The following is a 26,671-nucleotide window of genomic DNA, read 5'->3' as shown; positions in this document are numbered from 1 at the left end:
TTAGTTGTTCATTAACTCTTTCGTATAAAAGACTTCACTTCTGTGGATTTGTCACATCCAAAATGGACAGGCATTTTTTTGTCGCTTGGCTGTTTTTTTCTTCACTACAAGTATTTGTGGAACCTGCGGCACCTGAGGTAATTGTCCCTTTTTTGAAATAGACATGTCTCATTTGTCTTTAGAATATCGGGGAAATGTACATGAATTTGCAATATCCAATTTTTAAAAACTTATTTTCATGTGGGGTTTAGGGTGATGGCATGTAATGGGAAGTCCTTATTCTTGGGCAGCAGATTTTCACGACTGCTTTCCCTGACCTTACACTATTCACATCAGTAGACTACTCATGAATTAGATTCCCATCCCCCTCTTTTTATCATGTTACCGAATGCAGTTCGGAAACATGAAAAAAGAGGGGGAGGGGAATCTAATTCATGTATGATTTGAACCTTAATTTAGTTAATAGTACAATTGAACTGGTTGTCTTAAATACTGATGGGAGTATATAAACTACTAATTTAATTTATAATCTGGGAGGATGCATAACTCTGTGATAAGAGTATCTGCTTTGCATGCCAGGGGTTCCAGGTTTTCTAGAGCCTGCCAGTCAGTGTAGGACAAGAGTGAGCTAGGTGGACTTATGATCTGACCAGTGGCGAAGTGGAGGGGGCAAATTTTTAGGGCAGGAGCATGAACATCATCTGCCAGAGTGGAAGCCTAATGAATGCACTCTCTCCTTGCTCTGACAACTAAATGAGCTGATGAAATCTTGCTTTATAATAATACATTTGGTGTGGAAGAAGTTTGTCTGAATTCAGAGAATCTTTTCCTCTTCTTCTCCAGAATGCCATCGAAATCTACAGCCTGCATGTGGACTGCAAAGTTACCTCACGATATGCCCACACAGTAATCACCAGCAGAGTTGTCAACAGAGCGAATGAATCCAAGGAGGCTCTTTTTGAAGTGGAGTTACCCAAGTCAGCTTTCATCACAAACTTTAGCATGTAAGGCTTTGTAAGCTCATGTCTGGGGCCTCTTAAAAGATAGAGGACTTACTCCAGCCCAGCTATTCTGTGAATGGAAGGGCTTCTTCCAGCTGAGGAAGTGAGTTGCAACCAGTAAGCTGTTCCAGTGCCATCAACCGAACGTCCCATTGAGTTGGGGGAGGAGGCAATTTTCACCTTTTAATTTATAAAAGCAGAATCTTACTGAAACTGAATTCACCTTCCCCCAACATCACCTCCCACATGGTTCTGAAGGGTCCCCCCAACTCCAGAGCAGTTTTTTGGGAGGAATAGGTGGGCTACAGAAGAGGACAGGGGCATAAGAGGACATTACCTTTTTCTAATGACTTTAACTGTTCAAAACACTGTTTTTTAAGGACAATAGATGGAAAAACATATCCCGGAATAATCAAGGAGAAGAAATCTGCACAAGATCAGTATGACGCTGCGGTTTCACAAGGACAGAGTGCTGGACTGGTCAAGTAAGCAACTCCCCCCGCTGCTGCCATTGCAGTCATGGGTAAAGCCATAGAGAGGATAGAAGTGTATAGGAATATTTGGAAAGTGGTTTACACCAAGTACTTTACTAGACATTGCCACTACTTCTTAGCACCACTGACATCATTCCCCAAAGCTGAAGCGGGTCAAGAAAATGCACACTAGACCAAATGGGTTGATCGAATAATCACACAACAATACCAAAGGGAAAGGCGAAAAGAAATAGTCACCAAACCTGATGTTGTGAGCAAAAATTGTCCCTAAATGCAGGCCAACTGTGATCATTAAGCAATACATTAAGGACAGGATGGGTTGGAGCCAAAGTTCTGCTGATTTACTAGGTCTCTTCTGCCTCTGTCTCCCTTGCCTTGCCTCTCAGAGGCTCAGAAGCCTCTCCTAAATGTCAGGTGCCCTCAGTGTAAGCTGTGGCTTGAGAATGCAGCAATGGAAATGAAGTGAAGGGACCTTGCGATCACAGGGCTCCATTTCCCACTGCAGTTTACTGTGTAGCAGCTGTACTGTTTACAACTGTCTCCTCACATCCCAGAAAGGGCTTTCAGGGGCTGCAGAGCAAAGGAGGTGAAAGATTCCATCCTGCAAGTGGCATTTTGCTCACACAGTTGCAGATCCAACCCAATATTCTAAGAACCTAAGTCTCAATTCACTCTATCTCCATTTTACAGTCCTAGCAATATGCCCAAATTATAACATTCTAAAGAGTGTAGATTTGACTAGATTATAATCAATCTAAAAGAGCTATAGGTGGCTTTCATAAAGTAAACCCGCTAAGGGTTATAGACACTATATCAAACACTCACTGGTATTGCATAGTGATGTCATTGAAGTTCAAGTATTTCAAATATGAACTTTACAAATGATAATGTTCAGCTGCATCGTGAATTGACTGTTGTTTCCCTGAGAAATTTCCCCCCAGCAAGGATTCTTGGAGACTGTCACTTCTGAGAGGCTCTTAGCATTCAGAAAAGACACCAGATGTTCTAGAAATGTCACGTCCCAAGTTTTTGGAAGTTCAGCAGCATCCTATCCACAAGAAGACCAGGGACAGGTAGCTTGCAGAGCTCTTAACATCCCTATTTAGGTGCTCTAGAACAGTCAAATTTCCATGAAACCGTGGTGCTTTGGCTGCTGCTATTTCAGCACTCCATGGATGAATGAAGGACACCATTGATGCCATTTTCCTCTACAAGACAAACCACACCTGTCAGAATTCCCTCTTACACACAACTATTAAAAGTATAAGAGGCCTGCCTTCAACATCTCCCCTCCCATATCAGTGCAAGTATACTACACTACTTCGAAATCCAGTATCACATGAGTTGACTTCTACTCATGTAGTGGGACATCTCATTCTTCTTCTCCCCCTTGCAGGCCTGTTTGCCTTCCAAATCTGTTCTTGAGTGTCCCCATATCCTCTGGAAAAGATTTGTGGGACACAAACAGCATCTGCAGGGGAAGGAGATAAAGGAAACATCTCATGGCACACGGAAGTCCATTCTGCTAGTGGATGGGCACAACTTAATATCACTCAAGAGTTCATTTCCCAGACAAACTTGAGGATGAGCTGCCAAATTCTTGCATAAAGCCTAAATTCCTCATTTCCCTTCAGATCAACTGGAAGAAAACTAGAACAGTTTCGTGTTTCAGTCAATGTTGCAGCAGCTGCCAAAGTTAACTTTGAACTCACATACGAGGAACTTCTAAAGCGAAAGCTGGGAAAGTACGAACTGCTGATCAAGGTCAAGCCCAAACAACTTGTTAAACACTTTCAGGTAAATTCTTGGAAGAGGCTCTTTCTATAAATGACACCAATTGCTGGCCCCATGTTGTAGCTGAAGGTTATGACTCTGAAGCATCTTTTTATTTTCTTCAGATTGACACCCACATATTTGAACCACAAGGTATAAGTGCATTGGAAACTGAGAGCACTTTCATCACCAATGAACTGAACAATGCTCTAACAAAGGTGCAGAATGAGACAAAGGTATGCATTATAGGGACTACAAGACTTAGCATGCTTTTTAAAAAAAAGAAAAATCACCGGCCCTCCTATTCTAGCTTGACTGATTGTTTGCTTTTGTGGCTCTTATTTAGGCCCACATTTCATTTAAACCAACCATAGATCAACAAAGAAAAACCCCTGGAGTGGATGACACACTGCTCGATGGAGATTTTCTCATACGTTATGATGTTAAAAGGAGTGAGACTGCAGGTGATATACAGGTAAAAAAATACTGAGAATTCAGAGTAATAGGCATCACTTAGCTAAATTCAAGGGGGAGGGCATAGGAAAAGGCCTATTTAGAAATTGTATAATCTTGAACTTCCGGTCGGCGCCAGTGTTTAATGGCGGTCCTTGCCTCGAGCTCCGAGGGAGGACTGCTCCGCAAGTTCGGGTCTGACCCGCTACGGCGAGCGGGGGACCCTTAAAATTACAGGCGCTGAAGCCTGTAAGCAAGGAGACTCGGCGGGCACCTTTTGCACCCCCCGGTACTGTGAAAGAGCCTTTTTAAAGGCTACGGAGCGGCATCGGGAGTGAGCGCGGTGCTGAGAGTCGTCACCCAGCCTGCGGAGTGAAGCCGCGTCGCCATTGAACAGAGAGCGCCGATTCCTTCCTGAAATTAAAATTGGACTATAAAAACCCGTGAGTAAGATTGACAGACGGAACGGGACATTTAAAGAGGAATTTTAAAATTTGGCTGAAAACGGGAAAGGCATAAAGTAAGGAAGTCTGCCTCCCCGGACTGCATGTAAATAAAGCAACGAAAGGACAAAGCTGCATTTAAATGAAGGTTAACTCTTAAACTGTTTAAAACCTGACATCGGACTTAAACTTCCCCCCAGGAAGCAGGAGAGGGGGGGAGTAAGATTGGAAATTTATAATACCTGCTTGAGAGAACGGAGGAAAGAGATCTTCCACTGTCAAAACCCTGAGTCGGGCTGCCGGAGTAAGCACCGGGCAACTGAACTGTCAATTTAAACTGGATACAAAGTTGGGGTTTTGACTGAGACAAAGTTACAAGACTTTAATGGAGTTATTTTGTGAACATCTGAGGACACTGAAACTAAAAAGTGTTCTGACTGTGAACTTTTGGACTCTGCTGTTTGGATTCTTTGTTTTCTACATTATCTGTTTCTGACTTTCTAAACTGGATACAATTAAATGCTCCCTCTAGAGGACTTAAAGAAAATTTGTTACTGTGAGAAGGGAAGAGTGGAACTTTCCACTTCTAAGCCTTTCTTGTGAGAATTGACCTTGAGGACATGAGTAGCCAACCAGATGAGATAACAACTAGATCCAAAGCAAAACAAACTCAGCAAACTCAAAAGAAAAGGGGTTCGATGCAAGGCACAACACCAGCTGGACAGGAAAAAGCACCAACTGCATCTATGGAGTCAATGACACAGGCATTGCTTAAGATAAATCAGTCTTTGGAAGCACTGACAAAGCAGTCAGTGGAGAATACAAAAAAACTGAATGATCTGACAACAAGATTGGACTTGAACACGGCAAGCGTAGCCTCTAATACAGATTCTATAAATAAACTTATTCAAGAAAATTCTGAAACAAGAAAGATTGCTCAAAGTGCAAAAGACACAGCAGAAGAAACTAAGAGGGAGCTTGCACCAATCACAAAAAAGGTGAATGAACACGACGCAACTTTGTCTTTGTGGGAACTTCAGAGAAAGGAGAAAAATCTTAAATTAAGATCAGTTCCAGAGGAGGAGAAAGACAGTCTTGTAGAATTCCTCACAGAAAATATTTTGGAATTTTGGCAGGACGAATTTCAGGAGGAAGAATTTGAAATAACAACGGCCTTCCGGTTGGGCAGAAGGCAAGGCAAGAAGCCTAGGGATTGTCTGATTACACTGAGATCTAAAGAAGAAAGAGACAAAATACTAAATCTACACTACCAAAAGGCTCTAGTAATCCAGAACTGCCAAGTTCAGATCTTTAAAGACATCCCTAAATACATTTTGGAGGTGAGGGCCTTTTATAAAGATCTGGTTTACCTTCTGAAGAAGAACAGCATACCTTTCAGGTGGGAGTTCCCACAAGGACTGTTCTTTAACTATACAGGAAGGAAAATCAAGATAAAAACAGTTCAAGACAAAGAATTGTTTTTGGAAAGAAACCTGGAGGATCTACAGAAAGGAACAGTAGACACAACAGTACAGAAAGAACCGACAGATATTGCAAACCTTTCATTTGGACTTTTACCTCCATCAGAGGAGGAACAAAAACTTGGAGCAGTTGGAGGAGTAGGTACATAGTACCAAAATGTCTCTGCAACTTCTTAGCTGGAATTGTAATGGTCTTAACCTCCCCAGGAAGAGACGCCAAGTCTTTCACATTTTGAAAAGAGAGCAATTGGACATAATTTGCCTACAAGAAACGCATGTGACCAGGACACATAGGAAACTACTTACAAATAAGAGGCTTGGACAAGAATTCATTTCATCAGATAAAGTTAAAAAAAAGAGGTGTTGTGATTTATGCAAAAGAAAGATTGGCTCCTAAAATGATCTTTAAAGATGAACAAGGAAGATACCTGGCAATAGAAATACAAGTTCAAGGAGAAAAAATTATGATATTGGGAATATATGCACCAAATGAGGGGAAGGCGGAATTCTTTAAGAAGTTGCATGAGACTTTAATGGACTATCTGGACTGTAAAATTATAATGATGGGAGACATGAATGGTGTTGTCTCCACCAATATGGATAAGGCACAGAGACAGACAATCTCCAACGATGGAAGACTTCCAAAGACTTTTTTTGAAATGACTGAAACACTGGACTTGATTGACATCTGGAGAGTAAAGAACCCCCTGGAGAGGGAGGGAACCTTTTTCTCTGAAGCAAAAATGACCTGGACAAGGATCGACCAAATTTGGGTAACTAGTTGTATGGCACCGAAGATAAAAAAAGCAGAAATCTGCCCAAAGACTTGCTCCGACCACAACGCAGTGAAGATAGAGATGAAACTAACAACAACTGGAACCTTCAGATGGAGGATGAATGACGCCCTATTTAGAGATGAAGAGATTTACAAGAAGGCCCAAAAAGCATTGAAAGATTATTTTGAGATAAATTTGAGAACTGATGTGGAAAAAAGAATAATTTGGGACGCTAGCAAGGCCGTGATGCGAGGTTTCCTAATACAACAAAACTCCATAAAGAGGAAAAAACAGAATGAGAGAAAAGAAAATCTTTTGGAAAAGATAAAAGAAGCCGAAAAGAAATTGAGGTCTAAACCAAAGTCTCATGAGATTTTGAGAGAAATAAAGTATTACCAGACACAATATATGGAACTGATGAATCAAGAGATAGAATGGAAGATAAAACAAATGAGACAAAGAACATTTGAATCAGCAGACAAATGTGGGAAACTCCTGTCATGGCAATTGAAAAAGAGACAAAAGTTGAATACTGTGACAAGTTTGGAAATGGAAGGAAAAATTATCCACAAACCAAATGAGATAAATAACTGTTTTCAAAGCTTCTTCAGGAAACTATATGCACAAGGGCCGGTTAACGAGCAGGAAATAGAAGAATTTATTAAAAAGTATGGACTACCAAAGATTTCAGATCAGAGTAAAAGGATTTTGAATGAGAAAATAACAGGACAAGAAATAGAGGACGCCATTCAGAAGATGAAATTGGGAAAATCTCCAGGCCCAGATGGTTTGACTGCTAGATATTACAAGGCACTGAAGGAATGGATAATACAACCATTGAAGGAAGTTTGTAACGAAATTTTGGAAGGGAAAAAGGCACCCGAATCGTGGAAAGAAGCTTTTATTTCACTTATACCGAAAACAGAGACTGAAAAGAATCAGGTCAAAAACTACCGCCCTATATCATTACTCAATGTGGATTACAAAATTTTTGCAGACATTTTAGCAAAAAGACTGAAGAGAGTTTTGGTGCAGGAGATTCATAAGGACCAAACAGGCTTTCTCCCAGGGAGACATATGTCAGATAATGTAAGGAACATTATAGACATTTTAGAGTTGCTGGAAGTAAAGATTAATAGAAAAGCAGTCATAATTTTTGTGGATGCGGAGAAAGCCTTTGACAATATTTGTTGGACCTTTATGAAGAAGAATCTTCAAGGGATGGGGGTAGGCCAAGGATTTGAAAACGGTATAGGTGCTATATACTCTAAGCAAAAAGCAAAGTTGATTGTTAACAATGTGGTAACGGAAGAGATTCCTATAGAAAAAGGTACACGACAGGGATGCCCAATATCACCCTTACTTTTCATAACAGTCCTGGAGGTTTTGCTGAACATGATTAGAGGGGACCAATTGGTTAAAGGTGTTGAGCTCGGAGCAAAAGACTATAAATTAAGGGCATTTGCAGATGATTTGGTATTGACTTTGCAACAGCCAGAGACTAGTACTAAAAGAGTCTTAGAATTAATTGAGAAATTTGGTCAAGTAGCAGGATTTAAATTGAACATGCAAAAAACCAAAGTGTTGGAGAAAAATTTAACAATGGCGGAAAAAGAGAAGTTTCAGAGTGAAACAGGTTTAACAATAACAAAAAAGGTGAAATACCTGGGTGTGAACTTGACTTCTAAAAATGTAAATTTATTTAAAGACAATTATGAAAAATGTTGGACAGAGGTGAAGAAAGATCTAGAAATATGGTCAAGGTTGAGACTTTCCTTGTTAGGCCGAATTGCTGTCATTAAGATGAATGTATTGCCTAGAATGTTGTTTTTGTTTCAGACACTCCAGATCTTGGATAAGATGGATTGTTTCAAGAGGTGGCAAAAAGACATATCAAAATTTGTCTGGCAGGGCAAAAAGCCCAGAATAAACTTTAAGATTTTAACTGATGCAAAAGATAGAGGGGGTTTTGCCCTGCCGGACTTGAGACTTTATTATGAATCGGCAGCTTTTTGCTGGCTGAAACAATGGCTACTTCTTGAGAATACAGATATTTTGGATCTGGAAGGGTATGACAATAGATTTGGTTGGCATGCATATATATGGTATGACAAGGTAAAATCGCATAAAGGCTTTAAAAACCATATTGTGAGGAAAGCACTGTATAATGTTTGGATAAGATATAAGGATTTGCTGGAAAGTAAAACCCCTAGGTGGTTATCACCAATGGAGGCTAAAGAGGTAAAAAAACTAAATATGGAGTCCAAATGGCCAAAGTATTGTGAAATTTTAGAACAAGATGGTGAAAGAGTTAAATTGCAGAGTTTTGATAAATTAAAGTCTAAGGTACGAGATTGGTTGCACTACCATCAGATAAACAAGGTATTTAAACAGGACAGGAAAATAGGTTTCCAGATGGAGAGGTCGAAATTAGAAACAGAATTGCTAGAACCCAATACTAAGAACTTGTCGAGAATGTACAACTTGCTGCTGAAGTGGAATACACAAGATGAAACAGTAAAATCAGCCATGATTAAATGGGCACAAGACATAGGTCATGACATAATGTTTGATGACTGGGAACAGTTATGGAATACAGGTATTAAGTTTACAGCTTGTAATGCATTAAGAGAGAATATAATGAAAATGATCTATAGGTGGTACATGACCCCAGTCAAACTTGCAAAAATTTATCATCTGCCCAGTAACAAATGTTGGAAATGTAATGAGACTGAAGGCACCTTCTATCACCTTTGGTGGACCTGCCCGAGGGTAAAGGCTTACTGGGAAATGATCTACAATGAAATTAAAAAGGTCCTTAAATGGACATTTTTGAAAAAGCCAGAGGCATTTCTCCTGGGCATGGTAGGCCAACTGGTGTCAAGGAAGGACAAAACATTTTTTATGTATGCTACCACAGCGGCAAGAATTCTTCTGGCAAAGTATTGGAAGACGCAGCAGCTACCTACTCTGGAAGAATGGCAAGCGAAGGTGATCGAGTATATGGGAATGGCAGAGATGACCGGCAGAATCCGTGACCAGGGGAGAGAGACGGTGGAAGAAGATTGGAAGAAATTCAAAAAATACCTTAAAGACTGTTGTAAAATTGATGATGGCTGAGATGTTATGGTTATAAGAAATAGAGAATTGCAGCGGTAAATCATAATTTTAAAGAATGCAAAATGAAAATGAGCGAATCAATTGAACGAAGGGTTGCTGAGAAAGGGTTAACATAAGGATGCAGAAAAAGGGAGGTATGGGGAAGTCCGGGAAATAAGGTATATGAAAATAAGTTTAAGAAATTATACATGTTTATTTGTTTGTATGTCTTGTAGGGTTTTGTTTTGTTATTTGTTTTATTATATGTGTGGAAAATTAATAAAAATTATTTTAAAAAAAATAGAAATTGTATAATCTTAGTTTCAGGCAGCAACCCCTAAACGTTTGTTTGAAAAAGAACCAGAACTGAATTGTAGCATAATCTTCTTCCTGAGATTTAGATATTCCAGTCAGTTTTCCAGGTTCTTTAGTAAGAAAGAGAACAGCAACTACCTTTAGATGAACAGTTGTTGGCTTCTCATTTTCCTAGTCTTCATGTAGTCTAAGGACATCCCTACAGTAATTTCACCACAGAAAACTAACTGCAAAGGCAAAGGGTCTCTAACCTCAGTTTAAAAGACAAATATTGTATCTCTAGGAACACAAACCCTGTTGACATACCAGTAAAGTGGATGTGTTTATCTAAAAGGCTGGTTTAAGCTGCAATCCTATGCTCATTTACCTGGGAGAAAGTCCTGTTGAACTCAATGGGACTTACTTTTCAGTAGACCTATGTAGGTTTCAGTAGACCTATGCTTTGTCTTCAGTTCATCTGCTCAAAAATTTCTAGAAGTCAAGATCCAAGTTTGGGGCAAGGGAGAACTCCAGCAGAGATTTAACATGGCAAAACATGCAGCAAAGCTAAGTGTAAAAATATAGGATGTAAATCCTTAAAATGTACCCTTTTCCGCGAATTCCGAAATGTCTCCCTTTAAAATGTCCTTCCAAATTTTTCCACTTCCCCTGGCATAGAAAAAGACCACATCTGGTAAATTATAAAAATGGTTTACAGTGGTACCTCGGGTTACAGACGCTTCAGGTTACATACGCTTCAGGTTACAGATGCTTCAAGTTACAGACTTCGCAAACCCAGAAATAGTACCTCGGGTTAAGAACTTTGCTTCAGAATGAGAACAGAAATCGTGCGGCGGCGGCGCGGCGGCAATGGGAGGCCCCATTAGCTAAAGTGGTGCTTCAGGTTAAGAACATGATATAGTTGAATTGACATGTGGTCATAAGAAAGCAAGAGCATAAGAAAAACCTGGTGGAGCAAGGCAATGGCCCATGTAGCCTAGCTTTCTGTTCTCACAGTGGCTGAACAGTTGCCTGTGGGAAACCAGGAAGCAGGATTCGAGCAGAAGAACACGCTTCCCTTCTGTGGTTTCTGGCATTCAGAAGCTGTGGAGGCAGAAAATAGCCATTGTGGCCATCAATAGCCTTATCCTCTATGAATTTGTCTGTGAATTTAAATCCTCTTTTAAAAGCATCTAAGGTGGTGGCCATCACGGCTACCGGTATGAGCAAGTTCCATAGTTTGAGTTATTTTATACACTGCTGTGTTGTGATATGAATGTGTAATACCTTAATACCACTTATTTTGTTTTCAGATTGTTAATGGATATTTTGTGCATTATTTTGCACCCAGTCAAATGCCAGCATTTCCCAAAAACGTGGTCTTTGTCATAGACACGAGTGGATCTATGGAGGGGAAGAAAATACAGCAGGTAATGTTTTTCCAAATAGAAAATGTTCTAGTGTTTGTGCCATGCTACGCCAACGGTATGTTAATTCCCAGTGACAATAGCAGTATCTCTTTGACAGTCACAATGAATCTTTATGGAGTCTGCTATCCCACAGCAGGACCAAACTGCTCCTCTCATTGAGATTTGAGAGCTGAGACACATAAGAACAAGTGTTTTAGCTCCTTAGAGCCTTGCTCATTTACAGTAGTTTGGACTTAGTCCCTGTCCTATTTTTCAAGCCCACTGCCTCCTTGGCTGTTTATGCAAGATAGCCTTTAAAGTAAGGAAAGCAGTATTGTAGGACTGCCAATTCCCAGGGTCCACACATTCCGTTGTTCTCTCACTGGTACAATAGGTTTTGCTGGCTTTTTTAGCACCTCAAGCATCTCCCAGGAAAAGCTAGGCCACATTCTGGAAATCAGTTGGGTCTGTGTGTGCATAAAGCACTGGAGATGCATCACCCCTATTGCTACAACCCTAGAATTGCCTTTCTGGGAGGAATCTCAAGGGGCAAGAGAGGTACAGCAGTGCATGATGTGTAACGACACATTGCCACACCTTCTCTTGACTGAATTTACTTTAGAAGACCAGCAGCAGAGCATGTAAATTCTACTACAGTCTGAAACCAGCCACACAGTACCACCTCATCAAGTAAATTTCCCGGATAAATTGCTTTCTGTCAAGTCAATTTAAAGCATGCTGTTTAAAGAGGACATAGTCCCTTGTCTTGTCTTTTTTTCCTAGACCTTAGCAAATGATATTAATGGCCTAGAATGAAATTTAAAATCGGAAACAAATCAGTTACAACACAGACCAAAGCAGTTGTTCTGGGACACACCCTGCCCACAGCAACTTCTACATGCAGGGTCCTTCAACCGGCTTCATGGGCTAAATTTTTTTCTGCACAAAACCACTTCCATATTGGGGGGGAGAGAAAAATACATAGTTGTTTGGCTGCAGTTCTGTGTCCACTTACTGGGGAATAAGTTCCATTAAATACAGAGGGACTTCTATATGAGCAGACATGCCAAGGATTAGGCTGCTAGACCCATACTCTGCAGAAATATTTATTTAAATATAAGTCTAATGTTAAGTTTCTGATTCTGTGACTGGAAATTACATTGCTTTATTACTTTTTATAGACAAAAGAGGCAATGAAAAAGATTTTGGAAGACCTTAATCCTGAAGATTACTTTAGCTTAGTTCTCTTTAGTAGAACTGTGAGGTTATGGACTTCATCTTTGTTGCAAGCTACAGAGGACAACGTGGAACGGGCTAAACAACATGTTGAGACCATTTCTGCTGGAGGAAGTAAGTTTGTCAACTGAACAGACTTGTCAAGTTTTTCAGCAGAGTTTTAATCAGAAATGCTCACTGCAGTATATTTTAAAAGTCCATACCTAATTCTCAGGTGTTCGGTTTTTCATTCAGCAGCTTCTTATTTTTTATGCTCAGAAATATGACCACATTCCTCCTCTATAATTGTTCAGTGTATTAACTCCCATTTGCATACTGTATGTCTAAACTTGCTTGTCTCTTGATTTTTCTTTGTGGACTTAGTGCTATTTTATTTTCTTTAAGCCATAGATTTCTACTAGTCTAGGTCTTTTTGCTTTATTTCCCCATATCCCCAGGGCAACATCTTGCCTTCGATGCAGGAGCAAATGCCCACCAAGGTGCCAAGTCAAGATATTTTGGCACAAGAAATAGACTATCCCACAAGGGCCTCTCCTTCCACCCCAGCAATTAGACATTGCAGTAATAATGCAAGACATGCCAAAGCACTTTATTAAGAACTCAAACAACCCTTAGGCATGAGAAAAGGCCCATCAGAAATCTATAGCATTATCCACCCTAGCGCCTAGTTTCTAGAGCATTTTTCTAAGGCCTGGGTTAAAACTCCGCCAGACCTTGGCAAACTGGAACACACATAAAACATGGGCTGGGTGAAAAAAAGCCTTTATTTATTTATTTATTTGTTTATTTATTTATCTAACAGCAAAATTAAGATTGAATGAAATTAATTTGCCTGTTTCTCTTAATTCAGTTGTGAAACTATTGACTGTACCCAGTGATTTCAGTAACTTTGCATTTATTTCTTTTGTGTTTGTCTTCTTTGTATGTTCAAAACTCACAATATTGCAAATAAGAAATGAAATAACCATTAATTGGCTGCCTTTTCAAGTCTGTCTAACTGTTGGGATGGCCCTGGCTGTCTCTCTCCCTCCATACCTTTGAAACATCCTCACTAGATCTCTGAAGAACAATATAAATCTCTGGTCAAATCCACTTGTTGTGTATTGAGTCAAAGGATTATATATCTGTATTATTGTTGTCTGTATTTGCATTGGGGTAAAGTAACTGCCTTTTGGTTTCAGAGGGTACAGCTACTATTGGTTCATTTAAGCTGCTGTATTTGGATCCTCTGTCTTATTGGTTTCCTCCAAAAGGCAGGACTGTGATTGCCTGATATTGTTCCCTCCAAAATGTATCCTTTTTAGCTAGTCCCCTGTCCCTATAAATGTAGCTTTCCCCTCCTCAGGTCTCAGTCTTGTTTGCTGTAATAAAGAAGTGTTACTAGAGAACTGTCTCCAGCATATTATGTTAAGAGAGCTGAAATCACAAACCCCACGTCACAACACCACTGACCTGTTTTCTTTCCCATTACAGCAACAGATATTAATGGTGCTCTTCAGAAGGCAATACACTCACTGGACAAAGACACCACAGCTGAGCTATTGCCAGACCAAAGCATTTCCATGATAATTTTGCTGACAGACGGTCAACCTACTACTGGTGAGTTAGAAACAGCAAAGCCACACATTCTGCTATTATTTTCATTTATATTTTTTATTTTTAATGCATAGTTATCAACAATTACTTTAATTAGACATTTTCTGTGTGTGTGTGTCACCCCCTTTTCAAGCTCCTACTTCTCTTTCTCTTCAACAATTGGCCGTTTCAAACCTTCCAGTAAAGATTCTCCCAATATCTTTGGATTTGGTTTTTACAAGCCCCTTAAACATTCAACATATCCATACAATTGACAAAGAGATAATCAAATAAGCAAAAAAAGGCTAAACAGAGGGAGGAGGATGCTAAACAGAGAGGAGTGAAAAATCACACACAGACTGATTCTCAGCAGAACTTTCTTCAAGCAGTTACAGCCTAAGTGGAAACACAGAATATCCTCCAGACATCGGCTTGCCGTATAAGTCTATAAAATTTCCTCATGTTTTATAACTCTCTTTCACACCTTCATTTACTTCGGACTCACTAGATTGTATGAGTGCCAGATGGGGGAAAAACAATATAGCCTTTATCTGACCACAATATACCAGTAGTACTCCTGCAGTTTCTCAATAAGAAACAGGAAATCCTAAATACAAAACATTTTTCTTGGTACAGAAAAAATATGTATTATAGTTGAACACAGATATCCAATATTTGCTTCTGAAAATTTTTTTCTTTAATTGAAAAGTCAGTGGGTGTTTGTAAACTCATTAATATTTTTTATACTCCCAACATCTGCTTGTTTCTTTCAAAATGCAGCATATTTAATTATTTTATCAGTGGCTGGGGTGTGTTCACATTTTATACCCATATATGACAGGTGAAACAAGCATTGATAGGATTCAAAGAAACATACGGGAAGCTAATAAGGGGAAGTACTTCCTCTACTGCCTTGGCTTTGGATTTGACGTCAGCTACACATTTTTGGAGAAGATGGCTTTAGAAAATGGGGGAGTGGCTCGCCGTATATACGAGGACTCAGATGCAGCCTTGCAGCTCCAGGTAGGGGAGAAACAACAATCAAAACATATACATATATTTTAAATGAAGAATCTCAAAACTGTCTTCAGGTAGGCCAAAATATTTCTCTATGGAAAGGAATTCAGTGTTGTGCTATAAGTTAAAAGGTAGGTAAAGGACCCCTGGATAGTTAAGTCCAGTCAGAGGCGACTATGGGGAACAGCGCTCATCTCACTTTAAGGCCATGGGAGCTGGCGTTTGTCCACAGACAGCTTTCCAGGTCATGTGGCCAGCATGACTAAACCGCTTCTGGCACAACAGAGCACCATGACAGAAACCCGAGCGCACGAAAACACTGTTTACCTTCCTACTGCAGTGGTACCTATTTATCTACTTGCAACGGTGTGCTTTTGAACTGCTAGGTTGGCAGGAGCTGGGACAGAGCAACAGGAGCTCACCCTGTTGCAGGGATTTGAACTGCCAACCTTCTGATTGGCAAGCCCAAGAGGCTCAGTGGTTTAGACCATGGCGCCACTGCGTCCCTTGTTGTTCTATGGAAAACGTTCCGTCAACACGGAGCCTTCCCCTTTCTGCTTCCTATGCATGCTGTTCTGGGGGTTCTCCTGAGCACCCCAGAGCCAATTTTGGAGGGTGTGGGAGCACATTGAGGAAGGAGAGTGGGGGAGAGTCTCATTGCATTAACAGAAGTATTTGTGCAGGCTTCTGCCAATGGGATTTGTTCCTGTGGTTACCTTTTCCGCCTGTCTCATTCAAGGGCTTTTATCATGAGGTAGCTACGCCTATCCTGAAAGAGATTGAAATGAAGTACCCAGACAATGCTGTACTGGAAATAACTCAGAATAATTTCAAGTTGCTCTTTGATGGCTCTGAAATTGTTGTAGCTGGAAAGCTCGGCAATGACGTTGATGATCTTCCTGTGGAAATTAAGGCTAAAGGAGTAAGTAAATTGCTTCTTTTGTATGAACAACTTTGGGCTGCGTAGTCATTTTTCTTTCCCCAACATTCTGTGGTACATTCTGCTTTGAAACTAAAAGCTCTGCTTTTCCTTTTATGATTTTTTTAAAGTATTTGAAATTTAAGGGGAAAAAATCCTTCATCCAAATATCCCAGGGAGGTTCATAATAGAAAAATATGAAATGAGAATACAAAATACATAATAAAATAGATATAAACAACAACAACAACGATTTATTATTTATACCCCGCCCATCTGGCTGGGCTTCCCCAACCACTCTGGGCGGCTTCCAAAAAAAATATTAAAATACTGTACTACATCAAACATTAAAAGCCTCCCTAAACAGGGCCGCCTTCAGATGTCTTCTAAAAGTCTGGTAGTTGTTGTTCTCTTTGGCATCTGGTGGGAGGGCATTAGAATCATAGAATCATAGAGTTGGAAGAGACCACAAGGGCCATCGAGTCCAACCCCCTGCCAAGCAGGAAACACCATCAGAGCACTCCTGACATATGGTTGTCAAGCCTCTGCTTAAAGACCTCCAAAGTAGGAGACTCCACCACACTCCTTGGCAGCAAATTCCACTGTCGAACAGCTCTTACTGTCAGGAAGTTCTTCCTAATGTTTAGGTGGAATCTTCTTTCTTGTAGTTTGGATCCATTGCCCCGTGTCCGCTTCTCTGGAGCAGCAGAAAACAACCTTTCTCCCTCCTCTATGTGACATCCTTTTATATATTTGAACATGGCTATCATATCACCCCTTAACCTCCTCTTCTCCAGGCTAAACATGCCCAGCTCCCTTAGCCGTTCCTCATAAAGCATCCTTTCCAGGCCTTTGACCATTTTGGTTGCCCTCCTCTGGACACGTTCCAGTTTTCAGTGTACTTCTTGAACTGTGGTGCCCAGAACTGGACACAGGGAGGGCGCCACTACCGAGAAGGCCCTCTGCCTGGTTCCCTGTAGCTTGGCTTCTCGCAATGAGGGAACCGCCAGAAGGCCCTCGGTGCTGGACCTCAGTGTCCAGGTAGAACGATGGGGGTGGAGACGCTCCTTCAGATATACTGGACTGAGGCCATTTAGGGCTTTAAAGGTCAGCACCAACACTTTGAATTGTGCTTGGAAACGTATTGGGAGCCAATGTATGTCTTTCAAGACCCGTGTTATGTGGTCTCGGCGGCCGCTCCCAGTCACCAGTCTAGCTGCCGCATTCTGGATTAGTTGTAGTTTCCGGGTCACCTTCAAAGGTGGCCCCACGTAGAGCGCATTGCTACCAAAACAAACCAATGACGCTCCCTCCCACAAACACATTTAAGAAGCCATAGAAGGTTAATCAGCCGAATGCCTGTTGAAAAGAAACATTTTTGCCTGGAGCCTAAAGATATGCAACTAGGGCGTAGCAGGGAGGGGGCTGACGGGGCGCTCCAGGCACATTGGGGGGGCGGGCTGCTCCAGCCACCCTCCCTGAGCCAGCCCTGAACTGCTTTGCAAGGCCCCTCGGGGAGGGCAGCATGAGGGGGACACTGCAGTCATGCACTCTTTGATCTCAGCATCTCCAGCAAAAACATGAGCTCACAATTGTCTTGTTTTTATTGTTATATTCATAATTTTTGTTTCATGAATGCGGTAGATGCCTGCTCTTCTCTCTTCCCTCCAATCTTAAAAGTTTGCTTAAATAGGTTTCCCCCTCTAACATCAGTTTGTGCAGAAAACAGTATGTGTTGCTTATATTCAGATTGAGTTATTACTTTGAATAACTCGCACTCCCCGCTCGTTTTCCAGCATGCCAGTGAACTTACTCTTAAAGAAGAGGCAAATATAAGAGAAAAGGAGCAAGTATTTCAGCATCAGAAATACATCTTTGGAAATTACATTGAGAGATTATGGGCCTATTTGACAATTCAGCAGCTGCTAGAAAAATCGTAAGCTAATAATAGTGTTGCAAGCTTTGAAGCATGTGATATTCCAGGGGTTCTATGTGCCTATCTAGGGTGCATGTTCCCCTTGGAATGAGGCTGTGGTGTCTTTATGATACAGTCATACCTTGGTTGTCAAATGGAATCAGTTCCAGAAATCTGTTCGACATCTGAAAACGTTCAACAACCAAAGTACAGCTTCCAGTTGGCTGCAGGAGCATCCTGAACTCAATCGAACGCCACGTCAGATGTTCAGGTTCCAAAGAACGTCGCAAACCAGAACACTCACTTCTGGGCTTGCAGCATTTGGGAGCCAAAACATTCGGCTACAGAAGCGTTCAGGATCCAAGGTATGACTGTATATGGTTTATTTACACATACATACAAGCACAGCCTCTGATGGAGGGGTTCACAGCATTAACTCCTCAAGAGGATTATTCTTCTCCTATAGCCACAATCTTGGATCCCAACAGAAATCAGGCATGGCTCTCTCTCTCTCTGGCTACCCAGCCCACAGCTTTGCTTCCAAATTCTGGCTCCCATAACTCCCAACCCTGGCCTTTATCTTTCTAACTACCAGCAAGTTGGAGGGGGGGGCACCCATTTGCTATCTGGCACATATCCACTTCTTTTGTTAACCTTAACAGTCCATGACCTCACCAGGAAGCTAGCCTGGCTATTCCAGGAATTTGAATCCTTGATTTGTTTTTAACACTTGCTGGATCTAGGGATTAGAAGGGTCCCAGCATACAGCCTACTCCCTCGCAACTCATAACACAATGTAAAGTGAGTAATAGTTGCTTAGTGACTTGAGAAACACTTCTTTGTGCAAGATCTTGGCTCATGCTGATAATCCCTTGGCTTTCATTATTGCAGTCACATCCATACCATATATTTAAAATTGATATTTTATTGAATTTTTTTCAATTACAAAGCAATAAAGTGATGCAAAAAAGGGGGGAAAGAACAAAGAACACACAACTGTGTGAAGGAGAGAAAAAACATTATATGAATACATACAAAAATACCCTAACCCATACATTCTTTTATATATTTGATATTGTTATCCTAATACTAATGTAAATATATATTTAAATGACGTAAGTTCCTCCACAGAATCCCAGGAATATAGTTTGTTATAGGTTCTGGGAATTGTGAGGAAAATTACATTCACAGAATTCTTTGGGAGAAGCCATGACTGTATAAATGTGCTTTAAATATATTGTGTGGCTATGTCTGTTTCAGTGAGAGGGTGTAAATCATAGCAGGTTGTATCAAACTCAATTACTGTGCTCATGAAACAATGTCTGCAAGCACAGCACAACTCCTCCCCATCTTCTCCCCTTGCTTGTCCCCCAAATCTATTCTGGGTTCCCCCACCCCAAACCCTTCAGAGCAGGTTAGAGGCTGGTGTAGGGGGCCCGTGGGGGTAGGAGAAGGAGGGGAAGTCCTGTTACACTTGTGGGTGTTGTTCTGTGTGTGCAGTTATCTAGTTGGATACAAGCCAACATTCCTAACATAAAACCCAACGCATATACGTAAGTCTCTGTATTTTGTTTCACTGGATCATGTGTAGAAAGCAGACAGTGCAGATTTTGCCTCTGTATCCTAGTGCTTCAGCTGATGGAGAACAGCGGGAAAACCTGGAAGCTCAAGTTTTGAACATCTCCTTGAAGTTTGGATTTGTTACACCCCTCACTTCCATGGTAGTCACTAAACCTGATGCTCAAGAGGTGGCAAGCAAGCCTACAGAGGCAGGTAAATCAGAACAAATTGTTCCCATCTCAAACTGAAGTGATACATGCATTTATCTTTTGAATCTCATCCAAGTTCAGTGCTAGAAGAATGAGTTGAGAGCTCTGGCTATGCGGGCCTGTTGGGAGAGTGGTAAAACAGTCAGATAGAAGTATAACTATTGAGACAAGGATAATGATAAATGTAGCTTATAATTATGTGAAGAAAGGTGAAGTCGCTGATGTGATAGCACTGGTATCTTACTGGTGCTGAATATACCTTTCATAGAATCATAAAACTGTAGAGTTTGAAGGGATGCCAGAAAACACAACTAAAGAATCCCTGGCAGATGGCCATCTAACCTATGTTTAAAAACTTCCAATGAAGGAACGTCAACCACTTTCGAAGGGAGTCCATTCCACTTCTGTCAGAAGTTCTTGCTGATGTTTATTTGGAATCTCCTTTACTGTCATTTGAATCCATTGGTTCATTGGTTTCTGGAGCTGCAGAAAACAAGCTTGCTCCATCTTCCACGTGACAGCCCTTCAGATAGTTGAAAATGGTTGCCAAATCACCTCTTAGTCTTCTCTTCTCCCATCTTAACACCCAATAGCCTCAATCATTTCTCATAAGGCTTGGTGGCCAGACCCTTGATCACCTTGGTTACCCTCCTCTGCACATGTTCCAGCTTGCCAATATCCTTCTTAAACTGTGATGCCCAGAAGTGGACACAGGACTCCATGTGTGGTCTGACCAAGGCAGAATAGAGTAGGACTATTACTTCCCCTTGGGACACGGGTGGTGCTGTAGGTTAAACCACAGAGCCTAGGACTTGCCAATCAGAAGGTCGGCGGTTCGAATCCCCACAACGGGGTGAGCTCCCGTTGCTCAGTCCCTGCTCCTGCCAACCTAGCAGATCAAAAAGCACGTCAAAGTGCAAGTAGATAAATAGGTACCGCTCCGGTGGGAAGGTAAAGGGCTTTTCTGTGTGCTGCTCTGGTTCGCCAGAAGCGGCTTAGTCATGCTGGCCATATGACCTGGAAGCTGTATGCCGGCTCCCTCAGCCAATAAAGCGAGATGAGCGCCGCAACCCCAGAGTTGGTCACGACTGGACCTAATCAGGGGTACCTTTACCTTTATTACTTCCCTTGGTCTGACAATAGAAAATAGTGTGAAATGCTTAGAATGATATAATAGGCAGACTCTTTGGCATTATTCCTGATCTGGTTTGTGGTTTTCAGCAATAGAATTTGGTGAGTGATTGTCTGTTAAGTCATACTGAGACCCATTAAAATCCAATAACTTCAGTAATAAGTAACTTAAGTCTATTGATTTTTATGGATCTACAATGAGTATGAAGAATGTTGGTGACATATCTTTTCTGGTTTCCACTGAGCAATTTAGGTACCCCAAAACTGTGAAATCGTACTATTGTTGTGAAATAGTTTTCTCAAAAAGGTCAATCGAGAAAGGTGACAGATTAGCACACATTACTTCCCAATAGCACCAAAAGGCTATGGCATAATTCGAGGGGGCAAACACAGGAGAAATAAAAATTGAGATGGAGCTTACAGTCCATTGAAGCTGTCTTTGTTTCTTTGACCAGATAATGAGAATGTAAACACTGCTGCAGATCGAACCTTTGGTATGTAATATGATTCAACAATTAAATACGAGTAACTTATTCCTAAGAATTTCTATACTGTGAGAAAAATGATCTAACCATGAGACTCTCTCATAGGCATGACGAAAGCTTCTAGAATCGTAGGAGGTAGCGATCCTCTTGACAACTCCGGGAGTTATGGTATGAAATCTTCACGAATTTACAGCTACAGCTACAGCTCCACAGTCTGTTTTCTGGAGTGTTGAGAATTGAGGCACTTATCTCTCTCCTGTACAGAAGTTGCAGAGTCACTAAAAATCCGCCAACAGCAATGTTGAAGTCATATGGGGTTAGAGTGGCTCTGTTTCTCTCTGGAGATGCAGAGCCAGAAGGAGGGTTTCTCTTCGTGTGCCATTGGACACAGCCATGTGAAGTTGGAAACACAATGTGTGCAGGTGGAAAAAGGAGGGGAGGGAACTAGAAGGATTATATTTATGTCAGGGATAGTATGGGCACAAATTGTATTAGGGTACAATGTGCTTTGCTTCCATACTTACGCATCTTGAAACACTTCCTTCTTTTTCAGTAAGAACATCTTGGTCAGCACCAATACATACCAGTTTCGATTTCCATCCACAATTTCTAACCGATTTTCAAGATACCGGTAATGCTCCATCACATTCTTGTATGGTTTAGGCTTATCTTGCACTATGTGTTCCTTCTTCTGCAGCCATTGTAAAACAGTTGGTCCCTGGGAGCCATTGGTGGCATATTATAATGGACGTAAAAATCACAGCTTTCTGTTTCCAGAGATGGTTGGGCCCGCCTCCTACTTTTAAGTACAGCACTTGCATGTATGAACCTCTCTGTGCCAGTGCTATGGGTTTGGCCCCAAGTATGCAGACAGGACAACATTAGTGTTCTTGTAATTTGGTGATTGCAAAGAATTGGACCTTTCCTCTCAAATCAATGGAGTATACACTCTTAGCACACTCAATGCACAATATTTAAGAACTAAAGATTATTTGTTTTTTTGTTTTCTTGGAGGAGTGCTACACTCACCATTTTCCTCTCCCTACTCCCCACAGGTGGGTATGCGAGGCAGAGGAAAACTACCACTAATTCAATAATCCCTTTTGTCTTTCTTAATCTCATGGCCATGGGTTTGAGCCCTGTGTTGGGCAAAAGATTCCTGCTTTGCAGAGAGTTGGACTAGATGACCCTTGGGGTCCCTTCCAACTGTATGATTCTATGATTAATCAGTTTTGTGAGACTTTGGTTTTTGTGTAATTTTCTTAGTCGCAACTTGAGGCAGAGATAGCCTTGGGAAAGATTGAAAGTGGGGAGGGTCTCTATATGAGGTCCTGAGGTCCTTGCTCCCAACTAGAGCTTCCAGGTTTTTGCTTTCCCTTCATGGGTAAGGGATTGTGAATAGCTGCTTTATAATTGGCTTAGCGTTGCTTCCAGGTGATAAGTTATTGAGCGTTCATCCTCATTTTTTTGCAGAATGTTTTCAGGGAGGTTATATAATGGCTCTGGTTTATTGAAGATTTACTCTGATTTGTTTGCAGGGAGGTTGTACAGTGCTGCATCAAACATTTGTTATCTCACAATTTCCAGTGCTTTTTCCTGCCACATTCTTTACTGCAAAAAGTCTCTCTCTGTGTGCAAGAGCATCAAATATGCTTTAGTTGTGCAACCTGAATTTGTCAGTGTGAAATTGCATGACACCCACAAAATGTTAAGTTCAGTGTTCTTGGGAAAGGAGGAATGCTTATTTTTTTCCCTTGAGAATAAATATGCACGAAGCTGCCAGTGTTCATTTTCTGAGTGTTTTGCCTGGCAGATTTTGCCCTGTTTCAGGGACATCAAGTGGCATTTCTCCTAGATGAATCTTTCAGCCAAATGTAGTTGGCAATTGATATACAGTATTTAAAAGCCACTTGGCAGTATTGTTTGCTGCATAGTGATTGTGATTTAAAAAATATATTAGGACAAATTTTTAGGGGTAGCAATGTGTCCCTATACCTTAAATGGGACATGTTAAATAAAAAATAAGAATCCTGCTAAATAAAAAATACAAATCCTGTTAAATAAAAAATAAGAAAAACAAAAACAAAAAAACAGAACCCCAGTCCATATGACCAGCGATGAGACATGATGGGAATCATAGTCCAAAATCTCTGGAGGACACCAGGTTATGGAAGGTTGATCTACCTATGTATATACCTATGTAGTATAACAGCAGAAAATTAACAATTTATATATTTTTGGGTTATTTAGATTATGCGGATTATTCATACACGTTGCTGGGCAGTCACCCTGGTGAGTAATTCACACTTTATTCTCTATTAATATATTTTCCCCTCCATGAGGTGTTTCAGATATGGGTACATGTATTTGGAATCCCATTGGTAAGGAGGAGGGGAGCAACATTCAAGACTAAGTGGGGAAATGTTTGGTGAGGAACAGGTTAAGCAGCACCCAGGCCACTCCTCAGAACAAATTCAATCCCCCAACATCCCCAGGTGGGACGTGGAAGGACTTCTGCCTGGAACCCTGCAGTCAGTGTAGACAGTCCTGAGACAGATAGATCAATGGCCTGACTCAGTATAAAGCAGCTCCTCTCTTCCTAAATTCGCAGCCTTCTGAGGTTGCTGTTCTTTTTTATATCAAAAAACCCCCACAGACAACCTTTTCAGGTTTGTTAAGAGAGTGTGTGTAATATGTAGCATGTGTGATTTGGGAATTGAGAAAACTCAAGGTGTCACCTTCCTTAGTGCTTGTCCTTCTCTATCGCTTAATTTTAAGTCCACTCTATGAGGGCTTTGTCATATGTGAGCAGGATGACTTTGGGCCACCAGCCACCATTTGGAATCAATATGGAAGACCCAAATATAGCTTTGACATGACTTCACTGAAGGTTTGGCAAGGCAGGTCCAAACTCACAAATTGCACTATTAAAAATGACAATATTTTTTGGTTTCTACTGATTCCTAGGCAACGTTCAGTCTCTCCCAGACACTGTTAATGAGTATCCAAGTTTCATTCTTCAACTGACTCATGAAAAAAATCCCATTTGTTTAAATATCAATGGACAGCTGCAAACACCCATAATCCTGCTAACTGATACAGCTAAAGGTAAGCCTTCTAATGTAAGCTGCTGTCAACTCCCTAACTTTCATGTCAAGCATTTTGGTTGTTTCCAGAAATCTGTGTGAGTGCATTTTATTTGACAATGAAATATATTAAAACCGCTGACCAGAAAATCTCAACACTATTGGTCTTGTAGAGCTTACACTGAAAAATGTTGTGACATGGTTTTCTGTTGCTGATATCATGCATTTGTCAGAATATGTGGTTTTACATGTCTCATTCCAGTTGTTCAAAGTGTTTCACATATTTATTGTAGAAATCCCTCCTGCAACATTGAATCACATGTCTCACTTTTTAATATTGTTATTTATTGTTATTATTTCATGGTCCATAGGCCAACATAGTACTTAATCAGTACTATTTGTTTTAAAGGTTGAGGGTCCAATTTCAGAGTTTACTTCTTTTATACCTGCCTGTATCTTCTCTCTATCTGTCATCACATGGTTTCTTGCTGTAATGGGAATTGGGGTTGCTTGTGTGTAAACTGCAAACTGCTCCAAGCTAGCCATGTAGCTAAAACTTTCCCCGGCTGACAGCCTTTGAAACGCGACTGTCTTAGTCACTGGCAGAATCCGTCAGTGGGCGGGACCTAAATTTGCGCCAACATAGGAGTTGTTTGACTCCAAGTCTCCGCCTCGATTCCCTGCGTGGAAGCCTTCTGCGCAGCGTGGGCGTGCCAAGCGGAGGTCCTGTGCTCTCTCCGCTGATTTCACTGGAAGAGTCTCTGAGCCTCCCCTCCGCCTTGTTCCCGGCTTCCCCTTTCTCCCTGGTGTCCCCTGGATTTCTTTCCCCTGTGGGAACCCTCTCTCTCTCCTTGCTAGTTCCCTCCCCTGCATCACTGGAGCGACTTTCCTCTCCTCTTCCCTCTGATGGCAGTTCCCTGGCACTTGCGTATGATCCTCATATTTATTTTGACTATTATATTTTCAGGGATCAAAGTGACTGGTAAGCTTGGAGAAAACAGAAAGTTTGTGGAGTTCAATGTAATCTATCAGACACCCAATGTGCAAATCAACGTGTCAATGGGAGAAATTATACTGAATGATCAGGGCAATGTGAACTCTTTCCCATGGACAAAGAATGCATCTTTAACAACTAGAGGGTAAAATTTGATATTTTCAGTTTCTTTTCAGTGTTGGTTGGTCTGACTTTAAGGCTATACTTAATGCTACTTTTACATTCTTGAACTCCTACACTTACATAATTTTTCAAAGCACAAGCCTTTGTTGTTCATGCATCCAAACAACAGCTTTCATGTGAAATTCAGTGGAATCCCTCATTTGGGGACTTTAAAAAATATTGGTTTTCTCTTTGAACAAAGCATTTTAATTTCCTATGAACTGAGGTAGGTGCTTCATAATATATGTTAGCTTAGACTGGTGATTAGCAGTTAATTGGCCAGAAAATAATGAAATTGACTCAGTAGCTCAAGCTGAAATGTTTCAGTGAATTGTGCCCACTGAGCTTTGTTCTGATTTATTTTGTGGCTTGGATGTCACAGCAGCTTTTGATACAATTGGCAGTGGTGCCGTTTTGGACAGCCTTACTGGAGGGGGTGTTGGGGGCATAGAGTCACAGTGACACCGATCATGAGATTATATCTTGCCCCCCCCCCATACTTTTTAACACCAATGCGAAACAACTGAAGCTAATCTTAGGAAGACAGTGGAACCCTGAATTGGTGTCTGGAGAGTGTCCTAATCAAAATCAAATGATTTCAATTTCAGGAGCTGATTTTACCTTTAAATGTAAAGCCCTAAATAGTTTAGGGTCAAGTTATTTGCAGGAACCCTACAAACCTGCTAAAGCATGATGGTAGCCACCTGAGACAGAATCTTTTCAGTAGTGGCCCCACATCAATGGAATTTCCTCCTCAAAGATCATTGTAAGACACCTTTTTTGGTTGTTTTTACATGGTCTCTTAATTTTTTTTTAGTTTTCTAAGCTTTCCCTAATGATGACTTTGTCTTTCAATGTTTAAGCCTCTCACTCTAATACAGGCGTCTATTGCTTTTTCCTTGGTGTAATAATTGTAATAATTTTTACCTGCTGCTGGTAACTATTGTGTCATAAGAGGAGTGTAAATATTTTTAAAAAATGAGAAATGCAACAAGAACCAAATGCAGAAATACCTATTAAATTATGCCACCTTGAAATTGGGATTGCAGATCAAGAGGTACTGTATTTTGCGCCCCATAGGACGCTCCGGCCCATAGAACGCACCTAGTTTTTTGGGGGGGAAATAAAGGGAAAAAAATGTATTTCCCCCCCAGGTGCA

The 26,671-nt window shown here is 41.0% G+C and overlaps 1 protein-coding gene across 3 annotated transcripts in view; it reads left to right on the top strand.

Moving 5' to 3' along the window:
* LOC310700048 (inter-alpha-trypsin inhibitor heavy chain H4-like) overlaps positions 1 to 26,671 on the top strand; it is a 29,834-nt gene continuing 3,163 nt past the window's right edge. Inside the window, exons 1-19 of one of the 3 annotated variants that reach the window (XM_083488866.1) lie at positions 1 to 128; positions 844 to 1,004; positions 1,382 to 1,486; positions 3,130 to 3,292; positions 3,394 to 3,504; positions 3,615 to 3,743; positions 11,128 to 11,244; positions 12,405 to 12,573; positions 13,933 to 14,058; positions 14,876 to 15,057; positions 15,791 to 15,973; positions 17,767 to 17,906; positions 19,513 to 19,658; positions 21,241 to 21,279; positions 21,376 to 21,438; positions 21,824 to 21,901; positions 23,521 to 23,562; positions 24,238 to 24,378; positions 25,324 to 25,495. In XM_083488866.1, the coding sequence (XP_083344992.1) occupies positions 63 to 128; positions 844 to 1,004; positions 1,382 to 1,486; positions 3,130 to 3,292; positions 3,394 to 3,504; positions 3,615 to 3,743; positions 11,128 to 11,244; positions 12,405 to 12,573; positions 13,933 to 14,058; positions 14,876 to 15,057; positions 15,791 to 15,973; positions 17,767 to 17,906; positions 19,513 to 19,658; positions 21,241 to 21,279; positions 21,376 to 21,438; positions 21,824 to 21,901; positions 23,521 to 23,562; positions 24,238 to 24,378; positions 25,324 to 25,495 (2,333 nt within the window). In that variant the 5' untranslated portion in view covers positions 1 to 62. Of the gene's footprint in view, positions 138 to 843; positions 1,005 to 1,381; positions 1,487 to 3,129; positions 3,293 to 3,393; positions 3,505 to 3,614; positions 3,744 to 11,127; positions 11,245 to 12,404; positions 12,574 to 13,932; positions 14,059 to 14,875; positions 15,058 to 15,790; positions 15,974 to 17,766; positions 17,907 to 19,512; positions 19,659 to 21,240; positions 21,280 to 21,375; positions 21,463 to 21,823; positions 21,902 to 23,520; positions 23,563 to 24,237; positions 24,379 to 25,323; positions 25,496 to 26,671 lie in introns of all 3 variants that reach the window. The other 2 variants (XM_083488865.1, XM_083488867.1) reach the window with 2 other exon arrangements.

The sequence above is a fragment of the Podarcis liolepis genome (assembly GCF_965112155.1).
Source record: "Podarcis liolepis genome assembly, chromosome: 2".
In the NCBI taxonomy this organism is placed as follows: Eukaryota; Metazoa; Chordata; class Lepidosauria; order Squamata; family Lacertidae; genus Podarcis; species Podarcis liolepis.
Note: the sequence above shows the minus strand (reverse complement) of the source record. Positions and strands in the feature narration are given on the sequence as shown.